A 14,473-nucleotide genomic window follows, 5' to 3' on the forward strand; every position below is an offset into this window, starting at 1 on the left:
ACACACGTTGGTCCTCATGGGTTCCCGGTGGCGGCACCTGCTACGGCTGGGGCAAAAGTTACGCGCCGTTTTCCCTCTTCCAAGGGCTAGCTGTCTGGAGCCTGGCCCGGTCAGGTTTTTGCACGCTACTGCCGTCAGCTACCGTCTCCCAGGGTCTGGTAATGGGCCTACTCAGGGAAGGAGTGGTGGGGGTGGGGATGGCAATGGTAGCAGTTGGAGTGCAGGAGACGACGACGAGGACGACGACGAGGAGGAGGAGGAGGAGGAGCTGATTGTGGAGGATGAACAGCTGCTGGAGTCGGGGTTGCACCCTATCCCGTTTGGAGCCCAGAAAGTGTTTATTGTACATCCAGCTGTGAAATGGGGGCCAGGCAAGCCGCAGCTTACCACAGGTGTGATACAGATTGCTAAACACAGCCACACATAAGAGGTCAGCATAGATTCATTCGACTTCTTCTCATGAGGCTCCCCGCATGTAGCAAGCATAGTTCCTCGCCTTGCTCTCACGCATTACTTTTGAATGTTGATGCCATGTGTAGAAATCGCCACAAGTCACAGCAACTCAAGAAGCTGCTGTTGCAGTGGCGTGCAGTAAACCAAATTCATGGTTACTTTTTCATGTGGTGTGGGTATTCACAGAAGTGACACACTTGGAACAATTACAGCACTGCTAAAAGTCAGGAGAAGTGAACTAAGAGCCGCAGCTGCTGTACATTGAAAGGTTTGCCAGAATACGGCCTGATGATTTCACAGGAACACAGAACTGCAGGTGACAGATGTGCATATGTCACTTTTGAGTGTTTCACACCGCGTTCTGGGTTTTCTATATAACCTATGCTTTCAATGAATAGTATACAACTATCACTACTGAATGAGATAGGCAGAACAATAATTAGTTCCCAGTTTTTTATGTTAACAAACAAACATAGGTGTAAATATATGAGCAGTTCTAGAGTATTCACAGCAGAAAACTGAAAACGTGTGAAGACTAATCTTAAAGGGTTAAAATAATACTTTTACAGTTAAATTGCCATGGGGGGGATAAAGAAAACAACATAAACAACTTCCTTTTAACACGCCTAAGGTCTAATTCTCAATCATAACACATGGCAGTCTATTAGCTGTTGCAGAGTTCATCAGCTGTGACAGGGAATGAGGCTGTCTATTTGGAGGTTTTATTTCATTTGTGTTTTTGGTTGATTGGTATTATTTTTCTAAATGGGCAACATAACTAGGTCTTCCACTTAGGAAACATATTTCTATAATTATGCAGCAGGAAAGGACTCAAAAGAACATCTAGTCCAACTAGCCCTCTCTAAGAAAGGCTTTTCTGCTCAGCACTTTTCATTTCTCTCACAATCTTTTACAAATAAAGTTAGGATTCAGGGAATGTTTAAACAATCATAGTATAGATTCAAGGAACTGGCAGCTTTCCTGATAAAAATGCAATTCAGTGGAGCAGAACACAGTGTCTTATTTTCCATTGAAACTATTTTAACATTGGTTTTCTCTGTAATATTTGCATTTTAATTGTCACTAAATATTCAGATATAATAGGAGTGCTATTTTGCTAATTCTGGTATCCATATAGTTAGATGGAAAACTTGTTGATGAAATCCTACTTTGCTAAAGTTAACATGCCAGTGCTTTATCCCAAACCTCAAAGGGATTAACATTCCAGGGCCTCATAACATCTAGACTTACATTGAGTATTTATGGATAAGCAAATGTTGGAAATATGTGTTGTGTAATTAGGTCTATATACTCATATTTTTCCCCCAAATATTACAGCTGAACTGCAGCTGGCTGAAGCTGTTACTCTCATAAACACCATTCAGAACTGGACAGTGTTAGATACAATAATTCTTTCTACAAAAACCCCTGACAAGAAGTTTATCTTTGGCAAAGGGAATTTTCAGCTTCTAACTGGTAAGAAAAAAACTCAAGACTTGACTTGATACAAAGTTCTGAAGAAATTTTCTTCTTCTTTTAGTATGCAGTTGCATGCTTGTTAAAACCCTGTATTTTCTTATTATATCCAGATCAGTGCTTTTCAAACTGTATAACTGAAATAACACAAATATGAATGAAATTCTTAGGTTTTCTTTAGATAATTCTGTTGACTATGCAGATAATGGGTGGATTCAGACTTAACAACCTGAGTTCAATAAAGCCAGTTTATGAAGCAAGCACAATCATGCCTGGGTACTTCCTCCTCCCTGTTCCCTTCCCATTATACACTGGCTTTGTTATTTCTGTTGTGGTTTGTTTAAATCACAATGTCCCCTTACATAATATCTGCTTACTAACCAGGAAACAATACCTGGTTAAGCTACTGATGGTAGTTCTTGTAAATATTGACAGATTGAGGCCTTGCATTGAAATCAGACTGTGGTCTTCTAACAGTCTTTCAACCACATTTATTAGAAACTAAAGGGATAATGTTATAGCTGATACAGATGAAGTTTTCTTTGTACATGAGTGATACCAACATTGCCTCACCTGGGGGTGTGAACTGTCCTTGGGGATATGATCCATGAGTATTTTTAGAATGCTGTGGAGTGAATGGTTGCATAACATGCTGAAGCTTGTGCAACACCTTTCCTGGGAGTATAGAATAAAGTTTTCTAGTACTTCTGGAAATAAAATTAAAAAACCAATGCTAATTGTTACAAAATTATGTATTTTAGTAATTTTCTTTTAGAAAAGATTAAAGGATTGTCACATGTATCATCCGTCTTCGTAAATGTAGAAAGGCTCTCTCCTCTGACAAAGGTAATTACAACATATTCAAACTAACAAGCCTCCCATTATGTTTTGAAGTCTGCTTGTGGACTATGTTCTTATAATATCATTGTCATGTAAATGTATCTAATAATCTACACAAATCAGTGACAGATTGAAGTCAGTAGCCCAGATTTAAGTCTATTTCATTTACTTGCTATCCAATTAATTTAAGGCTGCAGGCCTATGTATGCTTACCTGGGAGTAAACCCCATTAAACTCAATAAGTAAAGGACTGGAGTATAATAGAGTAGTTCTATCCTATCCTACAATATAGTACGTTCGATGGCTGCATGGCTAAATTTTGACTAGCTTTGAATCCATAGTCATCTGATGTGGATTTTGATCAGTGCTTTCTTGTGTTACTACCTTTTCATTCTTCACCCTATACTGCATACATGAAAAACTAGTCTAGACACTATTTTACCTTCACCACAAATAGTTCTTTGTGATGAGGTTCCTCTTCTGCAACATAACACAGACCATTTTACACAGTGTACTCAAGCAATGTTATCCCTGGAAAACCTGTCACACCAGCATACACTACTGGTATTGTGCTAGAGGCTGCTTATGATAGCACTATGTCAATTACATAAGCAGAGTGGCAGAGCTGGATGCTACCCAGGGAGTTCCCCACTCCAGTTCAGTAGCAGCCGCTGGCAGAGGCAGGTAAATGCTCTGTACCAGAGATGGGGAACCTCAGGCCTGTGGGCCTAATCCCTGCAGAGGTTCTTCATTCAGCCTGTAGAACCTCCTTGACTGTCCAGGGAGCAAGGCTTGACCCAGGGTGAGCGAGGCACGGGAATCTCTGCTGTTATCTCCGATTAGAGATAACAGCAGGGGTGCAGGTGGCAGGGGACTCAGCCAACACTGGGAGGAGCTGACTATTATGATGTCATGTTCTGACATCATCATATGGTTTGTCTTCATATAGCATAACCCAGAGAAGGGGACACTCATCACGATGAAGTGGCTTCAGTATAAGTAAAACCATGTCTAGACTGGCTCATAAAGACAAGGAAAGCATGAGGCTTCTTTTGTGCCTCTCCTATTGGCATGAGTTGTTCTGACATGTTTTCAGTTCATTCCTTCAAGTCAGTTGAAGAATTTCTAAAAGGAGCAAGTTTTGCACCCACATTTTAATTCCATTTTACTATCAAGGCTCTCTGGTGAGAAGTACTTGTGCTCTGCACTCACGCATTTATACACGGATGCTAACTTCACAGCAGTACTTTTTAAAAATTCTGTGTGCCAACTAAATTACAGGCAATCTACAAATCTTCAGCTTATTTTATCTTTTTAAAGAAAGAACTCGAAAATGCCTGGGAAGTGGAAGTTTTTGACAGATATACCATTGTCCTTCATATTTTCCGCTGCAATGCTCGGACTAAGGAGGCAAAGCTTCAGATAGCATTGGCTGAAATCCCACTTCTAAGGTATTCAAAGCTATAACATGTTAGCGTCTCAAAAAATGGCAAAAATACTTTCAGATAATAACTAAAATGACGATGTGGTTCCACTTGTGTCTCTGGTGTAGTATAAACATATATTTAGCTGTATTGTAAAGTTTAGATCAAGTTTGAATTTTTGAAAGAAAACCTCACTGCCAAACTCATAAGTGAAATGAACATTTTTCTTGAAGACAGAACGAAACACTAACGGTTAGAATGCAACTTTTTAATTAATGCTTATTTGAAAGAATTGTGAGTAACTTGTTCCATTGCTTCAATAGGACTTAGGTGTTTGACCAGTTTTAGCCGAATTGGGGCCATTGTGACTTACTGTCAAGAGGTTTGTATGGCATATTTACTTTCTCTTTTTTTCTTTTTTTTCCTTTTTTTTTTCCTTTTGCAGGACCAATGTTAGAAATGAGGTTGCTCAGTTGGATCAGCAGAGAGGTGGCTCAAGATATATTATGGGTTCAGGTAAAGTACATAAGGTAGAAATTATCTGAATGACATGTCCCCAATCAAAGACCACAAAGTACAGTTTTCAGACTTGAGTCTGCTCTTTTTCCCCCCAAAAGAGGCCACAAAATGTTAGTATCTTCTTGTTTTATACATGGCTTACTCTCTCAAAATAAGAACGGTTTCTAATCGATGTAATGTGTGTATGCATTTAATTTAGATGTTTATCTTTTATATTCTTTTAAACTGTTGTGCATTTTATATCCTAACATTTTAATATGTGCCTGGGAGGACTATTGGGCAACTCAGGGGGTGGGGGAGGTGCCACCATAACTGTGGTCACCGGCAGGGGGAGGTATGGCGTTGCAGGATTAACAGGCCAGCTGAGGAGAAGAGGGGCTAGACATCTTACAGCTGTCCCCTCTTCTGGTTCTTCCCCCAACCTGATGGTTCCTGGCAGCCTTACCAGTCTGCCCTCGGGTCTGGTGGTGCTGCTGCTGAATGCCAGGTCGGCCCAAAATAAAATCTCCCTCATCCATGATTTGATTTTGGATGAGGGGGCTGACCTGGCATGTATTTCTGAGACCTGGGTGGGGGAACTGGGAGAGGTCACTCTCTCCCAGCTGTGCCCTCCTGGGTACTCGGTGCAGCACCAACACCGACTTGAGGGTTGGGGGGAGGGTTGCTGTGGTCTATAGGAATTCAATCTCCCTCTCCAGGCTTCCTGCTCATTCGAGTGCAGATCTTGAGTGTTTGTACCTTGTGCTGGGTACCCAGGACAGATTAGGGATTCTGTTGGTGTACCGCCTGCTGCCCATCAGACTCCCTGCCTGAGCTGACGGAGGTGGTCTCGGACTTGGTGTTGAGGACCCCCAGGATGATGGTCCTGGGGGATCTCAACTTCCATGCCAAGGCTGCTGTATCCGGGGCGGCTCAGGACTTCATGGCCGCCATGACAACCATGGGGCTGTCCCAACATGTCATCGGCCCAACGCAAAGAAAAGGACACACGCTTGATCTGGTTTTCTCGACTGGGCAGGAGGATGGTGATCTGAAAGTGGAGGAATTAACATCTGTCCCTTTGTCATGGTCAGATCACTTCCTGCTGAGGTTTAGACTCCTGGCGGCCTTTCCCCTCTGCAAGGGTGGGGGACCTATTAAAATGGTCCGCCCCCGGAGATTAATGGATTCCGATGGATCCAGAGGGCTCTGGGGGATTTTCCTGCTGGTATGGCTGGTGCTCCTGTCGAAGCCCAGGTCGCTCTGTGGAATGCAGAGATGACTCGGGCGGTTGACACGATCACGCCCAAGCGCCCTCTCCCTCTGAGCAGAGCCCGGCCAGCTCCTTGGTATACACCTGAGCTGAGGGCAATGAAGCAAGAGGGGAGACGGCTAGAACGCAGGTGGAGGAAAACTCGTGCTGAGTCTGACCGAACACAGGTAAGAGCCCACTATCGAGCCTACTCTGTGGTGGTGAGGGTGGCAAAGAGACAGTTCTTTTCCACCAGCATTGCATCTTCTCAGTGTCGTCCAGCAGAGCTTTTCCGAGTGGTTCACGGCCTGTTACATTCTGGGCTAGGGAGAGAGACGGTGGAACCCTCGGTAGCACGCTGTGACAAGTTTGCACGGCACTTTGAGGATAAAGTCACTCAGATTTGTCATGAATTGGACACCACCATTAATGCAGTTCCATTGGTAGAGGCGTTCAGAGCACCGTCTGGTCCATTTTATTGGATGAGTTTCAGTTACTGAGGCATGAGGATGCGGACAAGGTGCTTGGCCAAGTCCGATCGACCACTTGTGTGCTTGACCCTTGCCCTTCATGGCTTATTAAATCAAACAAGGAGGGGATGTCTGGCTGGGTCCAGGAGGTTGTAAATTCCTCCTTGAGACAGGGAGTGGTGCCTGCCGCTTTAAAAGAGGCAGTAATTAGACCACTCCTGAAAAAGCCTAACCTGGACCCAGAGGATGTTAACAATTATAGGCCAGTGGCCAACATCCCCTTCCTGGGCAAGGTGCTTGAGCGGGTGGTTGTAGGACAGCTCCAGGCACTCTTGAATGAAACGGATTATCTAGATCCATTTCAGTCGGGCTTCAGGCCTGGTTTTGGAACGGAAACTGCCTTGGTCGCCCTGTGGGATGACCTCTGCCGGGAGAGGGACAGGGGGAGTGCGACCCTGTTGATTCTCCTGGACCTCTCAGCGGTTTTCGATACCATCGACCATGGTATCCTTCTGGATAGGTTGTCTGGGTTAGGAGTTGGAGGCACTGCACTACAGTGGTTCCGCTCCTACTTGGATGGCCGATTCCAGAAGGTGGTGCTGGGGGATTATTGCTCTGTGCCATGGCAATTGTGCCATGGGGTTCCACAGGGCTCTATTTTATCCCCCATGCTGTTTAACATCTACATGAAACCGCTGGGGGAGGTTATCTGGAGGTGTGGGCTGAGGTGCCATCAATATGCAGATGACACCCAGCTCTACCTCTCTTTCTCATCAAAACCAGGTGAGGCAGTGGCTGTTCTGAATCAGTGCCTGGGCATGGTAATGGACTGGATGAGGACTAATAAACTGAAACTCAATCCAGACAAGACGGAGGTACTGTTAGTGGGTGGTTCATCTGCCCGGCTAGGTGATATTCAACCTGTTCTGGAGGGGGTTGCGCTCCCCCTAAAGGATCAGGTTCGTAGTTTGGGGCTGCTCTTGGATCCAGAACTGTCACTTGAGGCACAGGTGAACTCAGTGGCATGGAGCACTTTTTATCAGCTTAGGCTGGTATACCAACTACGCCCTTATCTGGACAGAGATAACCTAGCTACAATTATCCATGCTCTGATAACTTCTCGTCTGGATTACTGCAATGCGTTATACGTGGGGCTGCCTTTGAAAACGGTCCGGAAACTTCAGCTGGTCCAAAATAGGGCAGCAAGATTGTTAACAGGGACTGGCCTGCGAGCTCATATTACGCCAGTACTTTTCCAGCTGCATTGGCTGCCAGTCCATTTCCGGGCCCGATTCAAAGTGCTGGTGTTAACATTCAAACGGCTTGGGGCCAGGTTACCTGAAGGATCGCCTCCTCCCATATGTGCCTGCCCGGACCTTAAGAGCATCATCAGCGGCCCTTCTCCGTGAGCCCCTGCCAAAGGAAGTGAGGCGGATGGCTACTAGGAGGAGGGCTTTTTCTGCTGTGGCACCCCGGCTCTGGAATGAGCTTCCTGGTGAGGTTCGCCTGGTGCCTACATTGTATTCCTTTCGGCGTCAGGTGAAGACCCTTTTATTTTCCCAGGCATTTTAGCATTTTAGCTTTCTAAATTTTTATCTTTGCTGTTTTAAATCTGTATTTTAAACTCCTGCACTGCTGCTAGGTTTTATTGTGGTTGTATTGTTATATTGTGGTTTTAATGTTCTATATATTTTAAATTGTTTTATTGTGTGTTGTTTGGTTTTAATTTTTGTGAACCGCCCAGAGAGCTTCGGCTATTGGGCGGTATAGAAATGAAATTAATTAATTAATTAATTAATTAAGTTTTTCTGTGTTGGTTTTTCTGTCAATGAAAAGTTCTTGCCTAAGTCAAATTTCATATACAAGGCAGGACCTTGCTGGCTCAAGGCACAGTCCTGCCAATATTTATCCATGTGCTTAAATTGCATCTCAATCCTAAACACATTGATTCAGAACTATGAAGCGGTTTCCACATACTATGTGTGTTTATGGAACTCTTCTTGTAATGATTCCTCTAGAGACATACAAAAAATATTTGCTTAGAATTGGTTCTGTGGATTCTCCAGGGAGATCTGTGAAAACAAAGGGGATCTAGGACCCTTTTCATAAATCGTTTATAAAAAATGCACATCAGTGCTAATATGTTCAAGCTTAGAGTCTGTTCTAGCTGCTGTTGGTAGATGTGGACATTCATATTCAGTTTTCTCATTAGTTTTGTATTTTTAAATAAAACATAATATTTTATTTTATTGTGTTCCGTAAGCTGTTGAATCTTTGATTTCCCTCTGAAACTTTTGAATTCCTTAATAGTATGGATTTTTAAAAATGTAATAACTATCACAATTGATAAGATGGAAATGGTGTTGAAAACAGTGCAGTTATAGTTAACAAAAATACTGTTTGTCCTTTGAGATTGTTTCCAGTATTTACTTTCATTATTGTAAGAACTTTTGCAAATCAACTTCATCTCTGGTTGTGCACTTATTTATTTTGTTGATTTTTTTTTAAAAAAATAGATATTTATAAGCTGCCTTTCTGACCCAAACCTATCCAAGCAATTAACAAAATGCAAGTATAAAACTACAGTGATGATGATTATTGCTCTGACTTCATGTTTTCCAGGTGAAACTTTCATGGAAATGAAGCTTCGCTTCTTAAAAGAAAAAGAGCTTAAAATTCGAAAGGCCCTAGCAAAGCTTAGAAGAAATAGGTGTTTACTTAGAAGTCAGCGGAGGAAGCGTGAATTTCCTACTATTTCAGTAATGGGCTACACTAACTGTGGTAGGGAACAACACACAGATGCATATGTTGCTAGTATTTGGGTGCTTGCTAGAAATTCATTTCAGCATGAAAAGGCCTTTGTGTAGGAGAATTTTAGTTTTGGGGGTTGTATCCAATGGTGTTGTTGCACTAGCAGAAAACAAGTTCCAAAGGATGCACAAGGGGAGAATCCAGGTAAAGTTCTGCTTGTGCAACTGCTTGCAAATCTTAGACTTACTAGGTGGTCTGCTAGCAGTTGCACAGTGGGAAAAGACAGCAAAGTTCCACTAGCACAGCAATTTCTTCCACTAACACTGTGTTGTTTTTAGGCCTTGGACTGTAAATTGTTCACATATTCTCATGAAAGTACAGAAAAGTGCTTTTTTTTAGTAGGATGTCTCACACCTAACCTCCCATGGGTTGGATCCCTACTTAGCCATACTTAGAGTAAACCCATTGAAATTAACAGGCCCCAAGTTAGTCATGAGTAACTTAAGTCAGTGAAGTCTGCTCTAAGAAAGTCTAGTCTGGATCCAACCCACAGTGCCCTGATAAATGATAGTTCCCATTTATGTTGGTGGAAATTCACATAGAGCCTAAGGAAAGAGTATGCCTTATTAAAACATGTTAGTGAAATGTTGATGGGTTTTTCAGTTTTCATAGACCAGGATCTAGAAGGCCCACCCGGTGTTCAGCATGTGCAGTAGGGGTTTTCATCCCCCTGCTCCATCTCCAACTGCTGTTCCTTTGAAAAGCTCCACAGGCACTTTCTGCACACCCATGGGATTCCTCAATACCTGACCACAGAATCTGAATGTAGAACATATAATTGTTTGGAAGCTGCTGGAAGGGCAACTCAGCCAGAGGAAACATCTTAAGTCCAAACATGTTAGGGGCGCATTAAAAGAATTCCTGATAGGAAAATGTGCATGCACACCTCTAAATCACACCCCCTCATTTATAACTATGGCAGTCCCTGGTGCCCTAGAGGAGCAGTGGAAAAACAAGGTCTTAAATGGGGGGGGGGGATTACTTGCCCCCCCTTGCCACAAGTAAGTCATCAAAATAAAATGTGTGAGAGCCTTCATAAATGCATCTAGCTGTCTTGAAACCAGAGTTGTTTGATTATATATGCACAAAATGCTGTTCTTTTAATAGAGTTCTGTGTTGAATTATCTTATATGGGCAGAGTGCTGTATTTGCAGCTAAGACATTTCTCATTACTATAAATGCCTTTGCTTATCAGTACCAGCACTCATTTGGCACTGGGCGGATAGAGGCAGTGACTACTGATGTTGCTGCTTCTCTGGCTATTCTTGAGGTAGGTGTCTAATTAGTTTGGGGAATAGTGACGAGGGACGTTGCATAGCAAGAGAAGAGAATTGCTGCACGTGTGGCGTCCCCCCTTCCAGTCATGGGAAGGTGCACTGCCCCACTTAACCTGCCATTAAGGGTGGTCAGTGACCTCCTGAAAACCTGTTTGCAACACTGACGTGCTGTGCACCATCATGTAGACTAACAAATGGCTAGGAGATGGTCATGCAACTACAAACCAGTGGTTGTATTTGTGCTGCTTATCTTTATAGAAGTTCCTATCCTATTGACCTATCTCTTTTTCAGTAGCAGCTAGCTTTACATGAAGCAGACTTAAATTATTCATGCCTTGATTTCTGTTAGGGAAAACCACTCTAATCAAGGCCCTTAGTGGGGATGCAGGACTACAGCCTCGAGATCAACTCTTTGCTACATTGGACATTACAGCTCATGCTGGCTGGCTGCCATCGCACCTGACCGTTCTGTATGTTGATACAATCGGATTTCTCTCTCAGTTGCCCCATGACCTTGTTGAATCATTTTCAGCTACATTAGAAGATGTAGTCTGTTCGGTAGGTACAACCTTGAGTGCCATTTTTCTTGGTAGAAAGGTGGGGTACAAATCAAATCAGTCAATCAATAAACATACAAACAAACCACCATCCAACATATATGGATTCTGAAAGCCAACAAACAACTTAAGACTAGTGCAGCAGTACTGGCTCCAGTATACAGTGCACTTCCTTCCGAGGAAGGGGCTGAGAATTGCAGTCTAATGCTTTCATTGACCTGGTTCACATGACACGGCGCAACTTGTCATAGGTTATTTAACCCATGATGAGCTGCAGCGCCTGCAGGCACCACTTTGCACATCCATCTCCTGCTCGGAGGGGTGGGGGTGTTACGTCATGCAAACCTGATGAGCATGTTTAACCCTTGCATAACCCATGGTCTGTTCTAGAGTTACACAAGGGTTGTTTAACCCTCGCATAATCCACACTTGCCAAGTTCAACCAATACAAGCAGGGGTTGGATATGCATAGTGGCCGCCACATGCATCCTGCACACTGCAGCGTAACCCATGGTGGGCTGTTGTGTCATGTGAACTGGCCCACTTTGTACTGGACTTTGTCAGCTAATCAATCAGGACTTCAGATATAACATTTTTATCGATTGTTTAATTGAATGTTGTCCTGATGCCATCTTCAACTGACTTTGAACTAATTTCTACTAGTTATTCTAGTGCACATACATAAAATGGGAATGGTTTCTACATTGACTTGAAAAAAACAATATGGATATGCTGAACCACTTGGCCTTCTTGGGTTTTTCTCAGAAATAAGCTCATATAAAAAACCCTATCCACATTACATCTTTAGAGTGGGGAGCGCCTTGCAAGAGTATTTGATTTAAAAAGTGACACCTAGGGTATGGTTTAGGTTTGGTTTTGGTTTGAAGTGGTATGTTTTAGTTAACTTTAGCTTTTTCAATGGGTTTTTTTTTCATTCTATTTTTCCTCTATTGTTCAAGGAATTATCTCTAGCCCTGGATTGAAATGGCTGTTTCTTAAGATCTACCGCTAGTATAAATATGCAAGAGATGAAAGCAATTTCTACTTCTTAGAAAGCAGTCACACTAGAGATCAGCCATATAATACTCTCCATAGACCTCAGTTTTAGTTTTGCACCTCATCAAATAGCTATACAGAACACTATAACACTCCTATTTTTAAAAAAATCAAATGATTACCTAATTGGCCATGCATATTCTTTGTTGCTAGGATTTAATTGTCCACGTGAGGGATATTAGTCATCCAGAAACCAAGCTCCAGAAGCAAAGTGTATTATCTGTTCTCAGGAATCTTAATATTCCCAGCCACCTACTGGAGTCAATTATTGAAGTACACAACAAAGTGGATTTGATAGACAGGTAAGAGGTAACAGAACTTTCAAAATACTGCAGTATTTTATGTTTTGGCTATCCCAGTCAATAAGCAAGTTAAACCTAAGTATTGGAAGAAAGTCTATTAGCAATGGATTTCAGGTATTTGGGGCAGAATTCTGTATTGCTGGCACAATACTAGAATCCTGTCACGCTGAACTAGAACAGAAGTCAATATGCCCAACCTGTGTCTCTAAAGCAAAGCAGTGAAACCAGTAAGACTAAACAAATGTAAGATGAAATCAGTGCAAGTAGATCATGTTTATATACCGTTGATTTCCTCAGTCTTAACCCTATCTAAATGTAAGACAGCTCATGTCCTTAAACTGGTTTTACTGGTTTATGAATTAGCCCCTTCATCTGCATTATTTAAAGAGCTATTAACTTCTAATTGGACTCAGGCTCACACAACAATTTGTGATTTGGACAACTGCACTAATAGACAAATGAGACCATAGTGAAATAATTGTTTAAATTTGTACTATGTTTAAGGTGAAGACAGTGAGCTAACATGATAATGGAAAGGGTCAGTGTGAGAGGGAAGGGACCCTGCAGATTCCTTCAGTATTGTTGATTCTAGGTAATGGCAAGAGCCAGAGGCAACCACATGATCATGCAGCAAGTTTGATTCATTAATATTTGCACCTTCTGACCCTATCTGGTGCTTTTGAATTACCCCAATAATTCCAACAGGGCTTAACCCCAGAACATTATCCTAGAATAAGGTGTTAAAATGGTGCGACCAGAACCCAAGTTAAAAATATGCTTTTTAATTAGAGTGGAAAAGAAAAAATGAGAACCAGTTGCACTATCAAGCAACAGTGTATGTCTGAAACATATGTAGGTTTACACTGATGAAGGACAATCTACTGCACGCTCATGTTTCTCAACTATGTTGCTTCTTGTGCCAAGTTCAGTCTTTCTGAATTTTGCTTTCTTCTAGGTATCATCCCACTGAACCAAACACTATCGCCATTTCAGCCCTCCTTGGACATGGTTTGGAAGAGTTGAAAGAGGAAATTGAGAGAAAACTTTTGAAAGTAACTGGGAAAAACATTCTGACAGTTAAAATCAATTTATCTGGACCTCAGCTCAGGTAAGGAAGTGTGATGGCTACATACAAGTAATGATTGGCTGGAGGGAGAGTACCAATCAGGCAAATTAGTATCAAGGATCTATTTCAGCCTTCCCCAACCTGCTGCTCTTCAGATGTGTTGACTTCAACTCCCAGAATCCCTCAGCCAGCCATGTTGACATCTACATCTGGTTAGACCAGGTTCAGAAAGGCTGATCTATTTATTAGGCACAGATGGCTTGGCTGGGGCCGGGGTCGGTGGGGTGTTACAGCAAAGCTTGTGCCACCTTAAAAAGTAGTTTCTGATCCAGCACAATTTTCCTTTTTCTTGCTAAATGCGCTTTATATGCAAAGCTACACTTTGCCTCTGCTCTGTCAGTTGTGTTATAACTGCTAAAGCTGAATGTGTTTCCCTCCTTTATGTATGGCTAGTTTTATCAATCTTGTGTAAGTTACAATGTGTCCTCAGATGCTGCCCTGCCAGCAGCTCATAACCAAGCTACAGCTACTGCAGTATACAATCAATGACCCTATTAACAGTCTAGGCTGCAGTTGCAAAAGTGCCATGCTTAAATGAAGGAGAGATGGGCCTATTCCTTACAATGGACCAATATAAAGCAGGGGCGTCCTATCTCTTTGTTGTGCACTTCACACAAAGCATTTATAGAGCAACACATCTCAGGAAACTTATGATGTCAAGAAGCCCGCCAAACCAGAATTACAAATCAAGATCAATCATGGTTTTGGAGGGTTTGATCAAATGAGGAGTTATCCATTAAGCTAAGCATTTAAGGGGAGTGAGATTGTGCAAGCAGAGAGCCCATTCCTAATCTTCCAAACCATGGTTTGGAGAGGCCTTCCCCAATCTGTTGTCTTCCAGATGGTTTAGACTATGACTCCCATCATCCTTAACCAACATGGCCAATGGTCAGGAATCCTGGACATTGTAGTCCAAAAATTCTGGAGAGTA

At 42.5% G+C, this 14,473-nt stretch overlaps 1 protein-coding gene across 4 annotated transcripts in view; it reads left to right on the forward strand.

Moving 5' to 3' along the window:
- Positions 1 to 14,473, forward strand: part of GTPBP6 (GTP binding protein 6) — a 26,084-nt gene continuing 11,611 nt past the window's right edge. For all 4 annotated transcript variants that reach the window (XR_014789192.1, XM_084844322.1, XM_084844321.1 and 1 more), the window contains exons 1-9: positions 1 to 392; positions 1,792 to 1,929; positions 2,705 to 2,775; positions 4,090 to 4,220; positions 4,639 to 4,709; positions 9,036 to 9,194; positions 10,851 to 11,059; positions 12,268 to 12,416; positions 13,372 to 13,524. Coding sequence is in view for 3 of the 4 variants with exons in the window: in XM_084844322.1 (XP_084700448.1) it covers positions 17 to 392; positions 1,792 to 1,929; positions 2,705 to 2,775; positions 4,090 to 4,220; positions 4,639 to 4,709; positions 9,036 to 9,194; positions 10,851 to 11,059; positions 12,268 to 12,416; positions 13,372 to 13,524 (1,457 nt within the window). In the remaining variant the exon portion in view is untranslated. The remainder of the gene's footprint in view (positions 393 to 1,791; positions 1,930 to 2,704; positions 2,776 to 4,089; positions 4,221 to 4,638; positions 4,710 to 9,035; positions 9,195 to 10,850; positions 11,060 to 12,267; positions 12,417 to 13,371; positions 13,525 to 14,473) is intronic.

Source organism: Heloderma suspectum, chromosome 3, assembly GCF_057233095.1.
Source record: "Heloderma suspectum isolate Gila_16-S chromosome 3, 16-S_ref, whole genome shotgun sequence".
Classification (NCBI taxonomy): domain Eukaryota; kingdom Metazoa; phylum Chordata; class Lepidosauria; order Squamata; family Helodermatidae; genus Heloderma; species Heloderma suspectum.